Consider the following 16,748-nt stretch of genomic DNA (forward strand, 5'->3'; position numbering starts at 1 on the left):
GCTGCTTAGGAATTGGTATTTAATTACTAGCTATTTAAATTTTAAACCATAAAGAAAAAAGGAATTAAAAGAATATCAAGGCAATATTGAAAACTTTCTTTGTCCTTTTTTTAACGTTTAGTTTTAATTCCCTTTGAACAAGTCTTCTACCAATTTCAGTTATGATTATAGTTTATAACTACTACCAAGAATTTATGAAATCATTAATTAATTGTTATATCACTAACATTTATTCAAACTTAGTAAGTCTATATATCTTTGATTAAGAAGTCAAGTGAAGGTACAAATCAAGGTCCTTAATTGTTTGACTCCTAAACCTTACTTAGAAAAGTTGAATTTGGCTAATACTTGCTGCAAAGGTTAATTACTCATTCAAAACAAATACTTTTTGTACCACTAATAAGTCTTCATTTCACACTCCCATGTTGTACATTTTTACAAGAGGAATTAAATTTTTTTAATTTCTCACTCGGTGTTCAGAAGATCATATTGAAGTTTGACTAAATTTGGATCACGCACTGTAGTGCTCATTTGTGGGTGATATTCCCAACATGATTTTCTCCATACCCAGGACTTCTCAATCCATCTTTTATTTTTTGGTTGTTGTTCATGTTGGCTTAGCACATATCTTAAAAAGTAACTATAAAACAGTAGTAATATTATTATATCAATCTTAATTATTTATTAAATGTTGAGAAATGAATAATACTTCATATTAAAGATAAAACAGGTATAAAATGATACATTTTGTCTTTGATTTTTCAAAGTAGGCATATATTTTTAGTATAACTAATGGACGGAGTATAGTTTATTTTGTTTATCATTTTGCCAATGGACACTATCTGTATTACTCCCCCCCCCCCCCCCCCCCCCCTTTTTTTTTTTTCAATGACAATAAAATATATTACAATATTTCCAATATAGGTACAACAATTTATGTAACACTAGAGCAAGTGTGAATTTAAGTACCAACGGCTACAATCTCCAATTCAACGTTACGTTGGTCTAGTTTTTATTAGTTTTTTCGAATTCAAATCCATTTATTTTACATAAAGATATAGATGAAAGTGGTCCAAATCCAATATGTTGCTATGCCAATTCAAATTAAGTAGTACGTGCATTGAGTTCAATAAATAGCCTCACTATCTACGATAAATTTAAATTTGGTACTTCATCCTATATATATTACAATAGTTACTACGTACATGTTTAGAAATGATATTGCTTTCAAGTAGATCATTATGTTTGTTGAACTATATATAAGTAAAATCCCCTTTAAGTCACTCAAAAAAAAAAAAAAAAAGTAATAACAATATATTCAGTATAATTTCACAAAATAAAGTACATGAAAGAAGGATAAGCATGCAATGAAAATCTTTAGAAAAGAAAAGGTTTTGAGGTTCAAAAAAGGATTACTAATATTCACAATATAGCTTGCCTTGAATGGTCATTTTCTACAACCTCCGTTTCAAAATAGTTTATCTTATATTTTTATTTACATGCTCTTTAAGAAAGAAAACATTAATTCATAATGGTAGCTTTTTGATTATTTTACTGTTAAGAAGTCCCACATCGGTAGAGGAATATGAATTTGATCTCCTTGTACGAACTTGGACAAACCTTATATTATGAGCTAGTTTTTGAGGTTGAGTTAGGCCAGGTGTTATATTTTCACATTTATACTCTTAAAAAGCGTAAAATATTTTATAATAAATGAACTATAAGTATTTTGAGACAAAAAGAATAATTATTGGTGTGCATCGATCGATTTGGTTCGGTTCGATTTTATGTATTATTAGTTTGGTTTATCGGTTTTCAGTTTTTAAATACATCAAATCAGTAAGATATTTTTATCGATTTTTAGTCCTTAACGATTCAATTTTCGGTTTAACCAATAAGAATATGCTCATAAATTATATGCTTCTACAATAATATAATTTGGCGCGACAAAACAATAATGTAACTTTATGGAGTGCTAATAAATTAGAAACAAAATAGTAACTACATACAACGAACTATATAAATGCAACACAAATAAAAGAACTAGGATAATAATGTTAATTTGAAGGCTAAACGGAAAATGTAGTAACCAATACGATATTTATTACTATATTTATTATTTATGTAGGGGTAAAAAAGTAAATTACTATTGTCTTAATAAGTTACCGATTTACCAAATAACTCAATATTAAGAAATTGATATCAAACTTATAACCCGATAATTTTATTTCATAAAACCATTAAAAGCACATTAACTCCATAACAACATCTCAAGAACATATTTTTAATTTAATTTACTGATCGATTCAATTTTTACACGCCTTTAAAAACAGTAACTAGTAATTTTGTGGACATGATATGTAGTTTTGACAAGAATTTAGAGCCCGTTTGGATTGACTTAAAAAAATAGCTTTTAAGTCAAAAATAAAAAAGTCAAACTGAAATGAATTTTAAGTCAAAAAAAAAGAAAGTAAAGGGAGACCTATACTTTTGGTTTTTGACTTATTTTAAGTCATTTTTTACCTTGTCAAACAATTTTCAATTTATTTTAAATTATTTTTTATATTTGCCAAACACTTTCAGAAGTTAAAGACTGACTTGAAAGTATGTTTGACCAGCTTTTAAGTCAATCCAAACACTCACTAGTGGAGAAATGTTTGTTATATTCAAAACGTGTCTTGTAGAAGAGTTACGTAGTCGACTTTAAGAGGACATAAAAAGTAAGAATTTTAACCTTTGGGGAAGACTCTGACAGGTCTTATTTCACACATTGCCATCAAAGTTAGATGACAAATTAGTCTTACAAGAAAAGAACAATATTATATATTATATATATAGTATACTATATAGTTAAATTCTGCAATATATTTTGTCATCCACTTCTGTAATCTTATCTGGTCCCTCACATTGACAAGGGTGTGGGGCAAGTGTTGAAAATAAGAAGAAAATTACAACACAAAATAAAAGAGTCAATTGGAAGTTTTCTAGACTTGTATGAAATTATATTTGCATTGATTTTTTTGTAGAAGGCTCAAAAATGTCCTTAACGTATTAAAAATGATTTAAAATTTTTTTTCTGTCATTTATTAAATTAAATTTATCCCCTTTTTTTTATTTATTGGATCAAAAATGCTTCAAACCTATAGGTTAAGGACATTTAGACCCGACTGTTAGATTTTTCTATATCTAATTAGTGGGAGCTTGACAATTTAAAATAAAGTAGGAGCGGTAAATCTTCGATTTGACGATTATGATGTCATTATTATTGAAAATGTAATTTCCTCGAAAGACGAAAGTTCATGTTATTAGTCTACATTCCGTTAAAGTAATCGGCGGACACTATCGAGAAATCAATACAATTTTTTTTTATGTAATTGAAGGACTTCCAACCATTTTTATTTTTAAAAAAAATAAAATCGACAAACTTTGTCGGTTATTTTACATTTAAAATAGCAATTTTTTTTATTCTAATACCATCTTCGATTTAATTTAATTAATTGATAGAGGCTATCGAAAATATCCAACGGAGTCCATTAATTTTTTTTTTCCCACTACAATCATTCTTGTCCCTCGAAACGCGTTATTGATTAGTAGTGCACTATCTAATGTAAACTTACCATTATTTTTTAGTTAATAAGATTGAATTAAGATCTATATTAAGTTTGAGTATTTTTGGATATGAAATTTCCTTTGTTAGGAAGGGTATTTTGAGGTTTTTTGACGTGAATCTGCATTTAATCAGACTTTAATACGGATCTAGGGACAGAAAACCAAAAGAAAAGAAGAACAAGTTTTTTGGCACAAATTTAGGTAGGTTAGTTGAGAAAAGAAAGATGTCTACAAGACTACAACTTTGTCAAATCATATATTGCTTTCCACCTCATTTTATTATGGTAACATCATACCAGTATATGGAGCATCTCCTTTTCTATAATTTGGTTATATATATAATTCTTTTTAAATTTATGTGATATAATTAAAATTTTAAGAGTTGATCAAATTATTTTTTTACGAAAATTTGTTATTATTTTTAAACTATTAACTGTTTTTACTTGTTAATTATCTTCATTTATAATATTTTTACATTCACAGTCAAAATTAAAAACTCAAATCTCAAAATTTAAATTGTGCCACAAAAATTGAGGATATATATATATGTGGTGATTGATTTTGAATAACATGTATTGAGATGCCTAAAACAGAATAATTCCACTGTGAGTAAGTCAATACTTTCACATCAACTATTTGGGGGTTCCTTCCTTGAAATTAAACATCTGTTTTACGTGCCATTTCTGATGGTCTACGTTGGTTATTATGTCCATATCTCCCAAGAAACTTCTTATATTGTATTTAGCGAGAATAACTGTAAGTAAATCGAAAAAAAGACTTCACTTTAACTCAATCAATGACGTCTGCTTCATAAGTGTCAAGGAAAAATATATCACCAAAAGAAAAAGTGATAGGGGAATCCTAGCCATAACAAGGGTTTTGTGTTTTAAAAAATAAGGGTCTTGTCATTTTTCTATATAGGTGTGCGTAAAGATTTCTTATTTTATTTAGGGAAATTTTCAAAATTATACAATATTATACTTGAAGAAAAGTATTATACATAATGTATAAACCTTAGAATAAATAAGTGTATAATAGTGAAGGAAAGGTATTTATACATAAATATGGGTTAAACCAGATAGCAAACTCAAAATATAGGGTACATGGCAATAAATAAATATTTTCTCCTAGTGTACGCAGAGCACAATTTCCCCTTTTATCATGTAATGGGGTATCTGCGGAAGAAAAGTTTGGACTCGTTTGGTTTTGAAGTTTATCGGTTCGACTTATCGATTAATTATAGATATGATAAATTATTATAGAATCATTAAGATATTGACTTATCAGTTATGATTTATCGATTCAGTTATCGGCTTAATCATTAATATTTGACATAAAAATAAATCATTGAAAATCACTTAGAAATAAGGTGAAAAACTAAATGAAACATGCACGTGAGTGTGTTATATCTTGCTCAAAAGTAATGACACATTGTAGAATAATTGAGAGTTTGAAACAGCAAAAAATAAAAGTATGAAACTAAACCAAAGTCGAGGACTTTATATCCCGAATCGTATAAATATAACTTTAATTTACTAACAGATTAAGGAAAAAACTCAAATGGTTAAGAACCAATAACCTGATAATAAAAATTATTAAAACCATTATCAAAATCATTAAACCGATAATCCATTATCGATAAACTAATAACTTATTTTTCAGTTCAGATTATCAGTGAAAGAGGCACAATATGTGGAAACTACTATTGATTTTCTCTTGTTAACCATGAAGCCCACTAGACCAACTAATCGAACTCGCATCTTGTAGGGGAGATAAAAGGATCATTTTTGAAACCTTTTGTCAAGGGTGAAAGGATCACAACCATTCCATAATACCTTTTGGTACGTGGCGCTCTCCAAAGACAACATGTTGAGGAAAAAATTGACAGGTATAATGCTATACTCAACAACTTGTACTTGTGAAACATCCCGCTACAAAAATACAACAAGAAAATCATCAAGCTACATGAATCATACCAAATCCTTCTATTGACAACTTGACATGATCTGCTTCCTAAAATTTCAAAATCTATGACCACTAATACAAGGAGTAAGAGGAAAGTCTGGGGTTAAGATGTTCTTTACCAGTTAACAAAAACAAGAGATTTGCCCGCCTAAATTAGCCTTGAGTTTTAACTTGTTAATTGTGCTTTCATGTTTACTTGTCCCCACCACCAAACATACCACCCATACCACCCATCATGTCCTTGGCAGAACCCATTTGCTTCATCAAGTTCTGCAACCCACCCATACCGCCTATTTGTTTCAACATCTGGGGAGGTAAGACTTTGCTCATGTGTTGTGCATTCATGTTTCGAGACAAGGCACTCATCTCTCCCTTCTTTGGAATCTTAAGTCCCTTCATCTTACTCCACATCTTAGCCAGTCGTTTGTATTCCTCCATCATATCCATTACCTCATGCACTTGGTGGCCGGACCCCCTAGCTATCCGCATAATTCGGGAGTCGGTCATAAGCTTTGGGTTGGAAGTATCCAATTCTGCAATTGTATTAGAATTTGAAATCGAAACATGAAACTAAATTCAAAAACCAACTAATGCATGAAAATTATGGAATTAGATCACTTGCCTTCATTAGTCATTGAATCCATCATTGTCATGTATCTTTTAATTTTTGCCTGGCTTTCATTTTCACGTCCTTTTGGCATCAACTCTGCACTGAATCCTGGAAGCATGGAGAAGACCTACACCACATAGAAACATCAGCAACATGTAAGAAGATATCAAGTCAACTTCTAGCAGGGGAATGAAACATGCAACTATGAATGAGGGAGAGAGAGAGAGAGAGAGATGGGAAAGAGTGGTTGAGCAAAAGATTTAGGGTTGACAAATCCCTTCCAGTTGTATTCAAGGAACTAGCAAATGATCGTGAGCTTGCTCTACGTTACCAATTTTTATGGTTTATGCACAAATCATACCCAAGAGAGGAAGCTTCAAGTATCTTACGTTCATAATCCAAGGAAACGGAAAATTGATGATGACGTCACACATCGTATTAAAGCGGGGTTGGTGAAATGGAGGCTCACATCTAGGGTACTGTGTGATAAGAATGTCTCGTCAAGGCTTAAAGGTAAGCTCTACAGAGACATGGTTAGACCAACATTATCGCATGGTACAGAGTGATGGCCAGTCAAGAACACCCACGTTCAGAAGATGAATGTAGTAGAGATGAGGATGCTAAGATGAATGTGTGGGCATACTAGGAGAGATATAATTGGGAATTAAGTTATATGGAGTAAGATGAGAGTGGCCTCTATGGCGGACAAGATGAGGGAAGCGAGGCTAAGATGGTTGGGGCATGTGAAGAGGAGGTGCGTAGATGTGTCAGTAAGGAGGTGTGAAAGGTTGGTTGCAGCAGGAGTTAGGAGAGAGAGGGGTAGGCCGAAGAAGAACTGGGGTGCTTAGAGAGGACACAACACAACTTCAGCTTACTGAGGGAATGAGGTATGGCGGTTGATGATTAGGGTAAAAGATTAGTAAATAGGCAAGTGTTGTCGCACTTTATGTGGGAGAGGCAGGGGTCTTTTTTAAAAAAAAAAAGGTAACATAGAGAGGCAGGGGTCTAACTTCCTCTCCTCTCCTTATTAGTAGTAATATTTAGTAGTCGCGTAGTTTCTTATTCTCTAGTGTATTACTGTCTGTTGCTTCATTTGCCTTGTAACTTGCTGGTTTGCTGTCATATTTTCTTGCAACCTTGCTCCAATAACTTCTCTATTGAGTCAAGGGTCTATCGGAAACATTCTTCATACCCCCTTCCTACCCCACAAATGCAGAGGCGATCTGCATACATCCCCTCCCCCCCCCCGACCCCACTTGTGTGATTACACTGGGTAATGTTGTTGTTGGTATCAGAATGAGAAGAATAAAATAGCAAACTAACCTAAGAGATATACAACAAGAATTATAAATGTAATATAAACAATGGCATAAGCGCAACTGATGAAACTTTTCCAACCCGAATGTTAAGGAAGTTGACACCAAAAAGCAAAAACTACCGAAAAATAGAGTTTTCAGGAAATAGAAAATTTAGAGCAAGCAAGTAGCAAACCTGGCCAATAGGGCCCATTTTAAGTATGTTCTGAAATTGCTCATACATTATCCTCAAGGTAAAATGTCCTTCCGATAGCTTCTGAAGAAGTTCAGGCTGTTGATCCATCGGGACAACCTCATGTATCTTGTCCATGAACCCAGACCAGTCACCCATGCCTGGTGGAGAGTGACACAATAGGACAATAGACATCAGCAACATCTAGTACCTCAAATAAGCAGAGATGGTTCGGGGTTAAAAAATCAAATTGCAGTAGAGAGATGAAAATGTATCCAAGCAGAGGGATGCAAACCTAAAAGACGGCTGACAAATGGCTTAACATCAAAAACGTCAAACTCGTCCATGTGTTCACCAGTTCCGATAAAAATGACAGGACTTTTTGTTGCAGCAACTCTGCATAGAAGAGTATCATATAAATATATCTTATTCACTCCCAAAAATAGGTTATAAATTTCATTGCATAAAACTATTTGTTGAAACTAATTCCACTTTAAAAATTTAAAATATGAAAAAGAAGTGTTTGTAAGCGAAAGATGGACATATTGGATCAGGGAAGTTGAATTTGTGGGTTAATTAAGGCTTTAGAAAAAATGCATATATCCTAGACAGAAAACAATAGAAGTTGTGGCTTTAGTGCTATAGGAACCAAATCGAAACCTTGAAATTTCAAGCCTTAACCAACATCTAATTTTTTTTTCCATACAAATTGCATTACTTGTTTGGATCAACTTATCAAATTTGTCACATGACGGAGCTATCAAGCTCAGAGAGCACTACTGGGCAGTGGCTTAACGTCGTCCAGATAATAATCTTTTATTTTTGATGGGTGATAAAGGATATTAATTTTCAACAGGAACATGTTCTATAGCTCAGATGAGCGAGATTATAGAAAGAGATGTTACCTGACAAAAGAAACAAATTAAATTAAATGACTGTGACTGATATGGCAAATAATTTAATCCTTGAAGTTGCCCAGACGTGCTCGAAGGCATATTTAATTTAGTTGCACAAGAGTGCTCATTATCAATAGAAGGCATACTTTATAGGTGCTACATCAATAGGTTGTTGGTGGGAGGTGGCAGGTATCCCGTGAAATTAGTCAAGGTAAGCGCAAGCAGTCCTGGACACCATGGTTTTTCTCAAAAAAAAAAAAGTGCTACAACAGCAGCAAGGGAACTTACGCACTGAGGGCACCACCTCCTTTTGCATGGCCATCCATCTTAGTAACAATTACAGCTCCAACTGCAACACTTTGCTTAAATGCTTGAGCTTGATCAAAGGCAGCTTGACCAATACTGCTATCCATAACAAATATCACAAGATCTGGTTTCTGGGAAACGAAATAGGAAGATTAGCATTTCTTATTCAAGCTAATCATATACCTGGAGCATAGTAAAATATACCGTTGCTTCAGCAACTTGTCGCATCTCTTCAAAAAGAGCAGCTTCTTGTTTGTGGCGTCCACTGGTATCAACAATTATTAGATCACAATTTTCCTTCTTAAATGTTTCAACACCATCAACTGCTATTTTCACAGGGTCTGACTCCGTGTAGCTGTTGCAGAAACATAAATTAAATCAAAATACAACACTACCTATAGTTTTACTTAGAACAGAAATGTAGTTCACCACAACCTAAATGGTTAATTACTAATAGCAGATTACTCAATCCATTCAGAAATATATGAGGATGTTCTTTCTGCTTTTCACGAGGGTTGAAGCAATTAGGAAAACGAGTTAAAAAAAATGTCCATTTCCATTTCAAGAGAGAGAGGGAAATCACTGGTGAGAGCTCTTGAGCAAACTAGCTTAAAGATACCCCAAAAAAACAAAAAAAACAGGTAGCTTAAGGACTTCTGTCCATAGTTGAAAATAAAAATTGAATCGAAATAAATATGCAACCCTAAGCCAAATTAGAAGGAAATATTTCATATTCTTACACATTGCATACTGATCGCGGGTCAGCTGACAGCTATTGACTTTAATCTCTTTGAAAAGTTTTTCTTTTAATATAAATGTTAGATTAGGAATAGGTATATACAATCCTACTTAGAATAGGTATTTCTCACAATAAGTGATCTCTTTGACAAGTCTTGGCAAAGAAAAAACGCAGCTCACACTTTGTCCTTCAATTCTTCATCTAAATTAACTTCAAAATATGTGATCCCTATGCCTGTGATATTGTTTATCAATTGAATTAACTAGACAGTACGTTGAGTGTCTTTAGAAAGTACGATGGAGAACATTCATGATCAACAGATTGTAGCCTCTCAAGCTTCTAAGAATGCAAAGAGAAGGTAACACTAATAGATTGAGAAGAGGAGATACCTCCCATAAAAGGGTATCTTGGCTTTTGTGGCATTCTGCTTCAATTGATCGAAAGCACCAGCTCTAAATGTATCAGCACACACTAAAGCTGGTTTCCAACCTTTTTTCTGGTGGTAATACGCATACTTTGTACATGTTGTTGTTTTTCCAGACCCTACAATAATAAATAATAAATAAATAAGGGCATCCATTTTAAACAGTGAAAAAGAAGAACGAGAAAAATGGAAGGGGATTAGGCTTGTCTTCACTCAAATTCCTATAGCCACTTTGAAAGTGACTTAGCTAAGTGATATTCACCAAATTGCTAAGGTATCATATGATATAAATCTAGAGTACAAAGTTGTATCAACTCACCTTGCAAACCAACAAACATGACAATACTAGGTTTCCCTTTTTTCGGTGTAAAAGAAGGTTTCCCAGGATCCAATATTTTGCAGAGCTCATTAAAAACCGCCTATACATGAGAAATTTCTTATCATAGGTCAATAAAAGAATGTGACAGAGTTGTAAAAAGTAAGTGAGTGTGTATTTGCTGACAGTTCTTTTTTTTTCCCCATTCTTTCTACTTCAAGTTCAAGCTGCTGTGACCATTTTCTTCTTCAGCCTTTTTTCCCTTTTTCTTCTCTTATTTCTTCTTCAGCTTTTATTCTCCTTTTTCTTCTCTTCAATAGAATAAACATGAGATTTCTTTACCTAGTCTTGAAGATGGTCACACGATGAACTTCATGCATCATTAGAGCACCTTAAACTTTTATAAATCTACAGTAAATTTTGTTTGAAGTAATGTTTGGGGGTTACATCTGAAAGTGTATCACATACTAAACAAGCAGAGGCGAATGGAGCTTTAAGGTACTAGATTCATCGAAACACAATACTTTTTGCGGAGCATTAATTTATGTGTCAACATCCACTAAAATTGCAATAAATAGTATATATAAACCTATAACTTTAAGAATATAATGTGTTCAAGATTGAAAACTTTGAAGTTTGAACCTATAAACCTTAAAATTTATATGAATTTGTTGCTGAGAATGACTTGCTAAATTCAGAAGTGTGCAACAGATTCTATGAAAATGTTGCTAAGTTGGTCCATGATATTACTGAGCAAGATATTATAACAAGCATCTTAACTTACAAGAATTTTTCGGAATTTTGCATTGGCTATTGCACAAAGAAAGACTAGGTCACTAGATAAATGAGTGTCTATCTATATAAGTTTAACTTTTAAGTTAATTCTTTATACTTTAGCTTTTGAATATTTTTCTACTTCCAAGTTGAATGGTGGTTCTTTCATTCCATACTTACAACATTTCTGCCATCAAAGTTCTAAGTCTAACTTGTATATCATTCGAATGTGAGAGGAACTGGCAGCATAATTGAACACGTAAGACAGAACTTGCAGCTTGATAGAACATGTAAGATAGAACTAGCAGCGTGATTGAACATGTATGACGAAGATTCAGTATATATAATTACTAAGCAAGGTTTCAATTTACGGCAAGAAAAATGAATCCATAATAAGCAAAGAGTTTCAAATTACTAGAACCAATTCAACAATGGCTTGAAAACCCCCAAACTTAAAATTAAACAAACGAACGAACCTGTTGGATGATCCTACGCTTGTTATGTCCAGCAGCAAGATCGTCAAGATTAACAATTTTCTTAATATTTGTGGTCATATCACGAACAAGCTTAAACTGAACATCAGCTTGAAGAAGGGCACGAGTGATTTCATTGAGGCATTCGTTCAGAACTTTCTCATCAATGATTGTAGCATTGCTCATCTGCTGGAGAGCACGCGATATGCTCCCTCCTAATTCTGCTAACACCATCTTGAATTAACAAATCGATTATCGAATCAAGAATTGGAACAGAACGATCGCTAATTAGGGCTAAGAATTATGAGATAATTTTAGGGTTTTGAATGAACAATTCCCCAAATGATGAATGAGGAAGATAATCTTGGTGAGGATGGAGAGGTTTGGAACTGAAAAATAAAACCCGTTTAACAGAAACAGCTAGTAATATTTTACTATTGACATAATAGTACAAATGCTCGGGTTCGGCTAATATCTACGTTCTTTAATCTAGATGATGCACAAATAAATATTTAAATTTATATATAATTGAAGTATTGAATAAATAGATATACATTCTATATGGTATCCTATTTAACAATATGTGGTCTTATATGACGTTCTACGAGTATTACGTCATTTAGAACATGTGTGTCTACTAGTTCAACTATGTGCACATTCAAAGTTGGAGCGCACGGGTGTTGGTTGAGGCTACGTTAAGGATCACTTTTATGTATTACTCCCTCTTTCTAACAATAGTTGTCCACTGTTAACTTGACACACCACTTAACAAACAATAAATAATAGGGATATTACTATTTTATCATTTGACTATATTAAATTTCATACTTTGAGAAATGTGTTAGATGATAAATAATACTCTCCCACTTCAAATTAATTGAATTATTGAGGTGTTTTACACTATTTAAGAAAAGAAGATTAAGACATAAATTAGGCATAACTTTTCATTTTTACCCTTATTAATTATTATCAAATTTATTATTAAAATAACTAAACATTAATTAATAACTAATTCCAACACTAACTAATGAAGGGTAAAATTGAAAGAACATTCTAAAAATAGTTTTAAAAATTGAACAATTAAGTTAATTTAAAAATGAAAAATGTCTCAACAATTCAATTAATTTGAAATGAAGGGAGTATTTAATAACAAGGGTAAGATAGACACAAAAGATAAATTATCTCTTGATTTTCTAAATTGGACAAGCAAGTATTATTGGGCGACTATTTTTAATAAATGGACAACTATTGTTGGACGGAGGAGGGAGTATGTTTTTATTAATAATTTTATTATTGATGATTCGTAACTAAACTAACTATAATTTGAGTTTGCTATAATGTGTATCAACTATATTTTCCGGTGAATATGACTAAAAATATAAATGTAAACTAACTGAAATTGAGTAAATCGCACAATGTGATATTTTTAAATGTGATAATTGAGTTAAAATCACTTCATAAAATATTCAAATCTTCTGGTTTGAAATGAGATTCTCAAATATTACTGTTGCAATGTTTATTCTGAACATTCAAAATGCAAAGATGAATTTTCTTATACAAAAATAAAAATCAAACAGATTTGCTCAGGTGTTCTTCATCCACAATCATACATGTTTTTACTCTTCAAATTATGCAAATGCATTCTTAAATTTATTGTATTGTGTTTGAATTTTGCATTTATCGATTTGATAAATATGTATTAATTTACAAGCAATGTTTATCATAATTATTGATTTTCAATCTTTGCATACATTGGTTGTCGCATTATCATGACTTATTAACTTTCGTTCGTCATTCATATAAACTTTTGATTTGCTTGTATTTTTTGAATTTTGCAAAATTATATAACAATGACAAGCACACATAAGATATTTAGGGAAATGGAAAGAAGAAGATTGTAATGTTGAATACATGATAGAAGCAATTATGTTAAGGAAATAAATATCATACAGTTAATTGGTTGAGGTAATTGTAAACCAGTTTGATATTGATTTGAGATTAAAATCTATCAAAATGAAAAACAAGATTGAAGATAGTGATACACCTCTAAAAATACACAACGAGATGAGTGGCAGAATATATGTCTAATTAAATAAGTAAACCAGGGAGTTTGGCAAGTATCCATTACACATAATATATTCAATAAGGATATCAAATATATTGTATTCGGTCATACAAACGCTTCAAGGAGAATGAATAGACGTTAATAGATACATTTGATACACAAATACTGGTTAGCATCAACATTCAACAACATCTCTCAGCTAACAGAGGTATGGAGTATCATGCTAGAAGCTGGTTAGCATCAAAACCTTCATTACACAAAAATGCACAACAAATACCTTTTGCCTATTAATAGAAGTAATTCATTGATTTTGCATATATATTATATTGAAGGCAGCGAAAAATTCATACCCAAGGAAACAAGATTATAATATGAACATCAACATTCAGCTTGATGATTTTAGACCTTCATATTGAAAATTTGGATGATGTCCTCGGTGTGCAACGTCATTGAAATCATCAGTACAAGTTGGCATGCCCTAGAAACCTTAAGTACAACTCTCAGATCTGACAACAGATATAATGATACGTTCAGTAAAACATCTGATATCAAGGTTCACAAGTGCCAGAAGGAATGCTCTTTCTAGGCTCCATCTCTTTCTTTGAACATTCGGCACATTAGAACACATCTGATTTGAATCCAAGAAGAGAGTTGCTTTGCTGAGCTTGCCGCAACTGTGTTTTTAAAGCATAATTGTTCATCTGTGAAATGACAATGAAATCAGAAAATCAAGAGTGGAGAAACTTTTATCTTCTTCAATTCCCTAAAACTGAAATGTACCTTTTTTATTTTTTTTACATCAACAGTTGCATAATTGTCAATCTGAAACATTTTTCTAGTAGAATGAAGATTACAAATAGTTTGATATGAAGACATAAAAGTTGCCATGAAACAATAGCAAAAAAGTATTATCAGATGATAAAAAGTCGAGCAAACGGGTACTAAGATATATTACAAATAGTTTGATTTGAAAGGCATTCCATTGATCTACTAGACCTAAATCCTAAAATAGTTATTGCTAACATCTATGTAGTTTTTCATCCCTTCTCTTAAAGGCATTTGATATTAATTTTGATTATTCTGAAAATATACTCAGGTAATTAAGAGGTTTATCCCTCTATCAGTTGTTAGGTTATTTGTTGTTAGCCATATGCCCATATTGGAGGTTAGATTTCCAGCTTTAATAGCATCGATGCTGACGCCTGCATTTAGTTAGGTTCTTTTTTGTTAACAATATGGAGGTTAAGTTTCCAATATTAATAACAATCATGCTAACGTTTGTACTCATTCTTACAGAATTAGGCAAGGGTGCCTAAGTTGCACTTGAGCCGAGGGTCTTTTGTAAATAATCTCACTACCTCGTGTGTATACTCTACCCTCCTCAAACCCCACTTGTGGGATTTCACTTGATATGTTGTTGTTGTTGGGAAGGGTACCGACGCCCTTTTCTCAGTGCAACGTATTTCAGCAACATTCTCTTCCTTCCAATTACTGTCAATCTCTCCATGTCACATTGAAAGGACTACTTCCCTTATTGATGCAAGGAATGCCACACAGATAAATTTAATTTAGCTATACAATTTCCTTTGATAATTCAATACGTACCCGTTTATCCTAGAAATGTCTGCTTAAGAAGACAATTCTAGAGTGCACATGTATATTGTTTAAGCAACTACTAATTTTAATATGAATATTACCAAAAGGGTTTGGACAAGCAATTACACCAAGAAAAGTAATCAGGCCTTCCATTGGTGAAGCAGATCAGCAAAGGATCTCAAAGTATCGTGACAATATAAAGTTCATTGCAATTTGTCGCAAGTCATGGCTAGGAAGAGGAATTTATGAAGGTAGAACATTTACCTCAAGAGTTCTCAATTGCTCTTTACCCTGAGCAATCAGCTGCTTTAATTGCTGCACTTCCTGGCTTCTTTCATCATACTCTTTCTGACGTTCATGTTGAATGACCACTGCCCTCTTGAGAATGGCATCATCTTTACGAAGCACTTCTATTTGCGCTTTCAACATTATATTTTCCTGCTAATTGATGAATAGTCAACACCCAAAGGAACAAATAAATGGAAGTAAATAAACCAGCAGGTCAAATTGTGGCAATTCTCATGAGCTGAAGCACCACAACCTTGCATTGTTGCTGATAAAATCAGGTAAACGAGTCTTGGAATGTATAGAGAACATTACTAACTATTTTCTTACCTAAGATATAGTAGTTATACCCAAAAAATTGTGATCGTGATTTCCTGCCCCTAATCCTTGGCAAGAAATTCATTTTCTAGACACCTAGAACTCATGGATTAAAATGGAAACATGCATTAACAGTACCAACCTTGTGAAAATTTTGAGCTGCCTCTGCACCTACACGTGAGCTAATGCATTTCTCTAAGCTCTCCAACAGTCTAGCAGCTCGAGCCCTGGCATCATCTATGCTTGTAGCAGTCATCATTTCCCGCACAAAACAATCCACCCATTCTGCACCATCGGCAGGAAAATTGTTTTCAGCTGAAGGATCTTCTGACTGAGCAGCCGGCCCAGTGGTAGGCTTCATACCTGTCAATTTTTCATGAAAATAAGAATCTTTCAATTGAAAATATTTGGAAATCACCTTCCTGATTAATCAAGGATTAACATAATGATACTACAATATACCCCTCCCCCCCCCAAATCCCACCAAGAGAAACGCAAATGCAAAATTTCAACTTCTTAACTGTAAATTTGAGAAGTGGTAAGTTAGTGATAGCTAGTAAGGCACCAGAAAGACAGAAAAACACTAGTTAACTTTCAATACGTAGATGTATACAAACAATTGCATGCACGTGAATGGACAGTTTTCATACACATGCAAATGACCTTCAGATTAAAAGGTGTCAAGTGGTGGATAGGGTCAACCTTGGACAAATTAAAACAAGTTGAGTACATGCCGTCCAACGTTTGATTAGGTCAAGATGAATTGATAAACGGGACATAACCAAAACTACCAAGCTCAAGTTCGAGGTTGGACAGGTTAAAATTTTACGAGCTAAAACTGAAAACTCCAAGGTGTCAAATAAATGGGTCAAATTTGGGGGTTA

At 32.9% G+C, this 16,748-nt stretch overlaps 2 protein-coding genes across 2 annotated transcripts; both read right to left on the bottom strand.

Moving 5' to 3' along the window:
• Positions 1 to 5,494: 5,494 nt before the first annotated feature.
• LOC125830458 (signal recognition particle 54 kDa protein 2) lies at positions 5,495 to 12,028 on the bottom strand. The gene is made up of 9 exons (XM_049509657.1): positions 11,604 to 12,028; positions 10,357 to 10,456; positions 10,003 to 10,156; positions 9,079 to 9,229; positions 8,857 to 9,005; positions 7,968 to 8,068; positions 7,676 to 7,833; positions 6,197 to 6,311; positions 5,495 to 6,107 (listed from the first exon to the last, which is right to left on the bottom strand). Exons 1-9 carry the CDS (start codon positions 11,832 to 11,834, stop codon positions 5,767 to 5,769), a joined length of 1,500 nt encoding a protein of 499 aa, XP_049365614.1. The 5' UTR covers positions 11,835 to 12,028; the 3' UTR covers positions 5,495 to 5,766.
• A 1,924-nt stretch (positions 12,029 to 13,952) lies between these two features.
• LOC125830447 (uncharacterized) lies at positions 13,953 to 16,258 on the bottom strand. The gene is made up of 3 exons (XM_049509644.1): positions 16,007 to 16,258; positions 15,526 to 15,699; positions 13,953 to 14,366 (listed from the first exon to the last, which is right to left on the bottom strand). Exons 1-3 carry the CDS (start codon positions 16,223 to 16,225, stop codon positions 14,283 to 14,285), a joined length of 477 nt encoding a protein of 158 aa, XP_049365601.1. The 5' UTR covers positions 16,226 to 16,258; the 3' UTR covers positions 13,953 to 14,282.
• Positions 16,259 to 16,748: the final 490 nt, after the last annotated feature.

The sequence above is a fragment of the Solanum verrucosum genome, unplaced genomic scaffold, assembly GCF_900185275.1.
Source record: "Solanum verrucosum unplaced genomic scaffold, falcon-dt-bn FXZP01000228.1, whole genome shotgun sequence".
Lineage (NCBI taxonomy): Eukaryota > Viridiplantae > Streptophyta > Magnoliopsida > Solanales > Solanaceae > Solanum > Solanum verrucosum.

Bases quoted from the DNA above. Each gene is read 5' to 3' on its own strand.
- LOC125830458 (XM_049509657.1), bottom strand. From the start codon at position 11,834: ATGGTGTTAGCAGAATTAGGAGGGAGCATATCGCGTGCTCTCCAGCAG. The intron at 9,230-10,002 runs GTATCTCCTCTT...TTTCTGCAACAG, and splicing joins AAGATACCCTTTTATGGGAG to CTACACGGAGTCAGACCCTG. The intron at 8,069-8,856 runs GTAAGTTCCCTT...TCTTCTATGCAG, and splicing joins GGAGGTGGTGCCCTCAGTGC to AGTTGCTGCAACAAAAAGTC.
- LOC125830447 (XM_049509644.1), bottom strand. From the start codon at position 16,225: ATGAAGCCTACCACTGGGCCGGCTGCTCAGTCAGAAGATCCTTCAGCT. The intron at 15,700-16,006 runs GTTGGTACTGTT...ATCAATTAGCAG, and splicing joins CAGCTCAAAATTTTCACAAG to GAAAATATAATGTTGAAAGC. The intron at 14,367-15,525 runs GTAAATGTTCTA...GTCATTTCACAG, and splicing joins AGCAATTGAGAACTCTTGAG to ATGAACAATTATGCTTTAAA.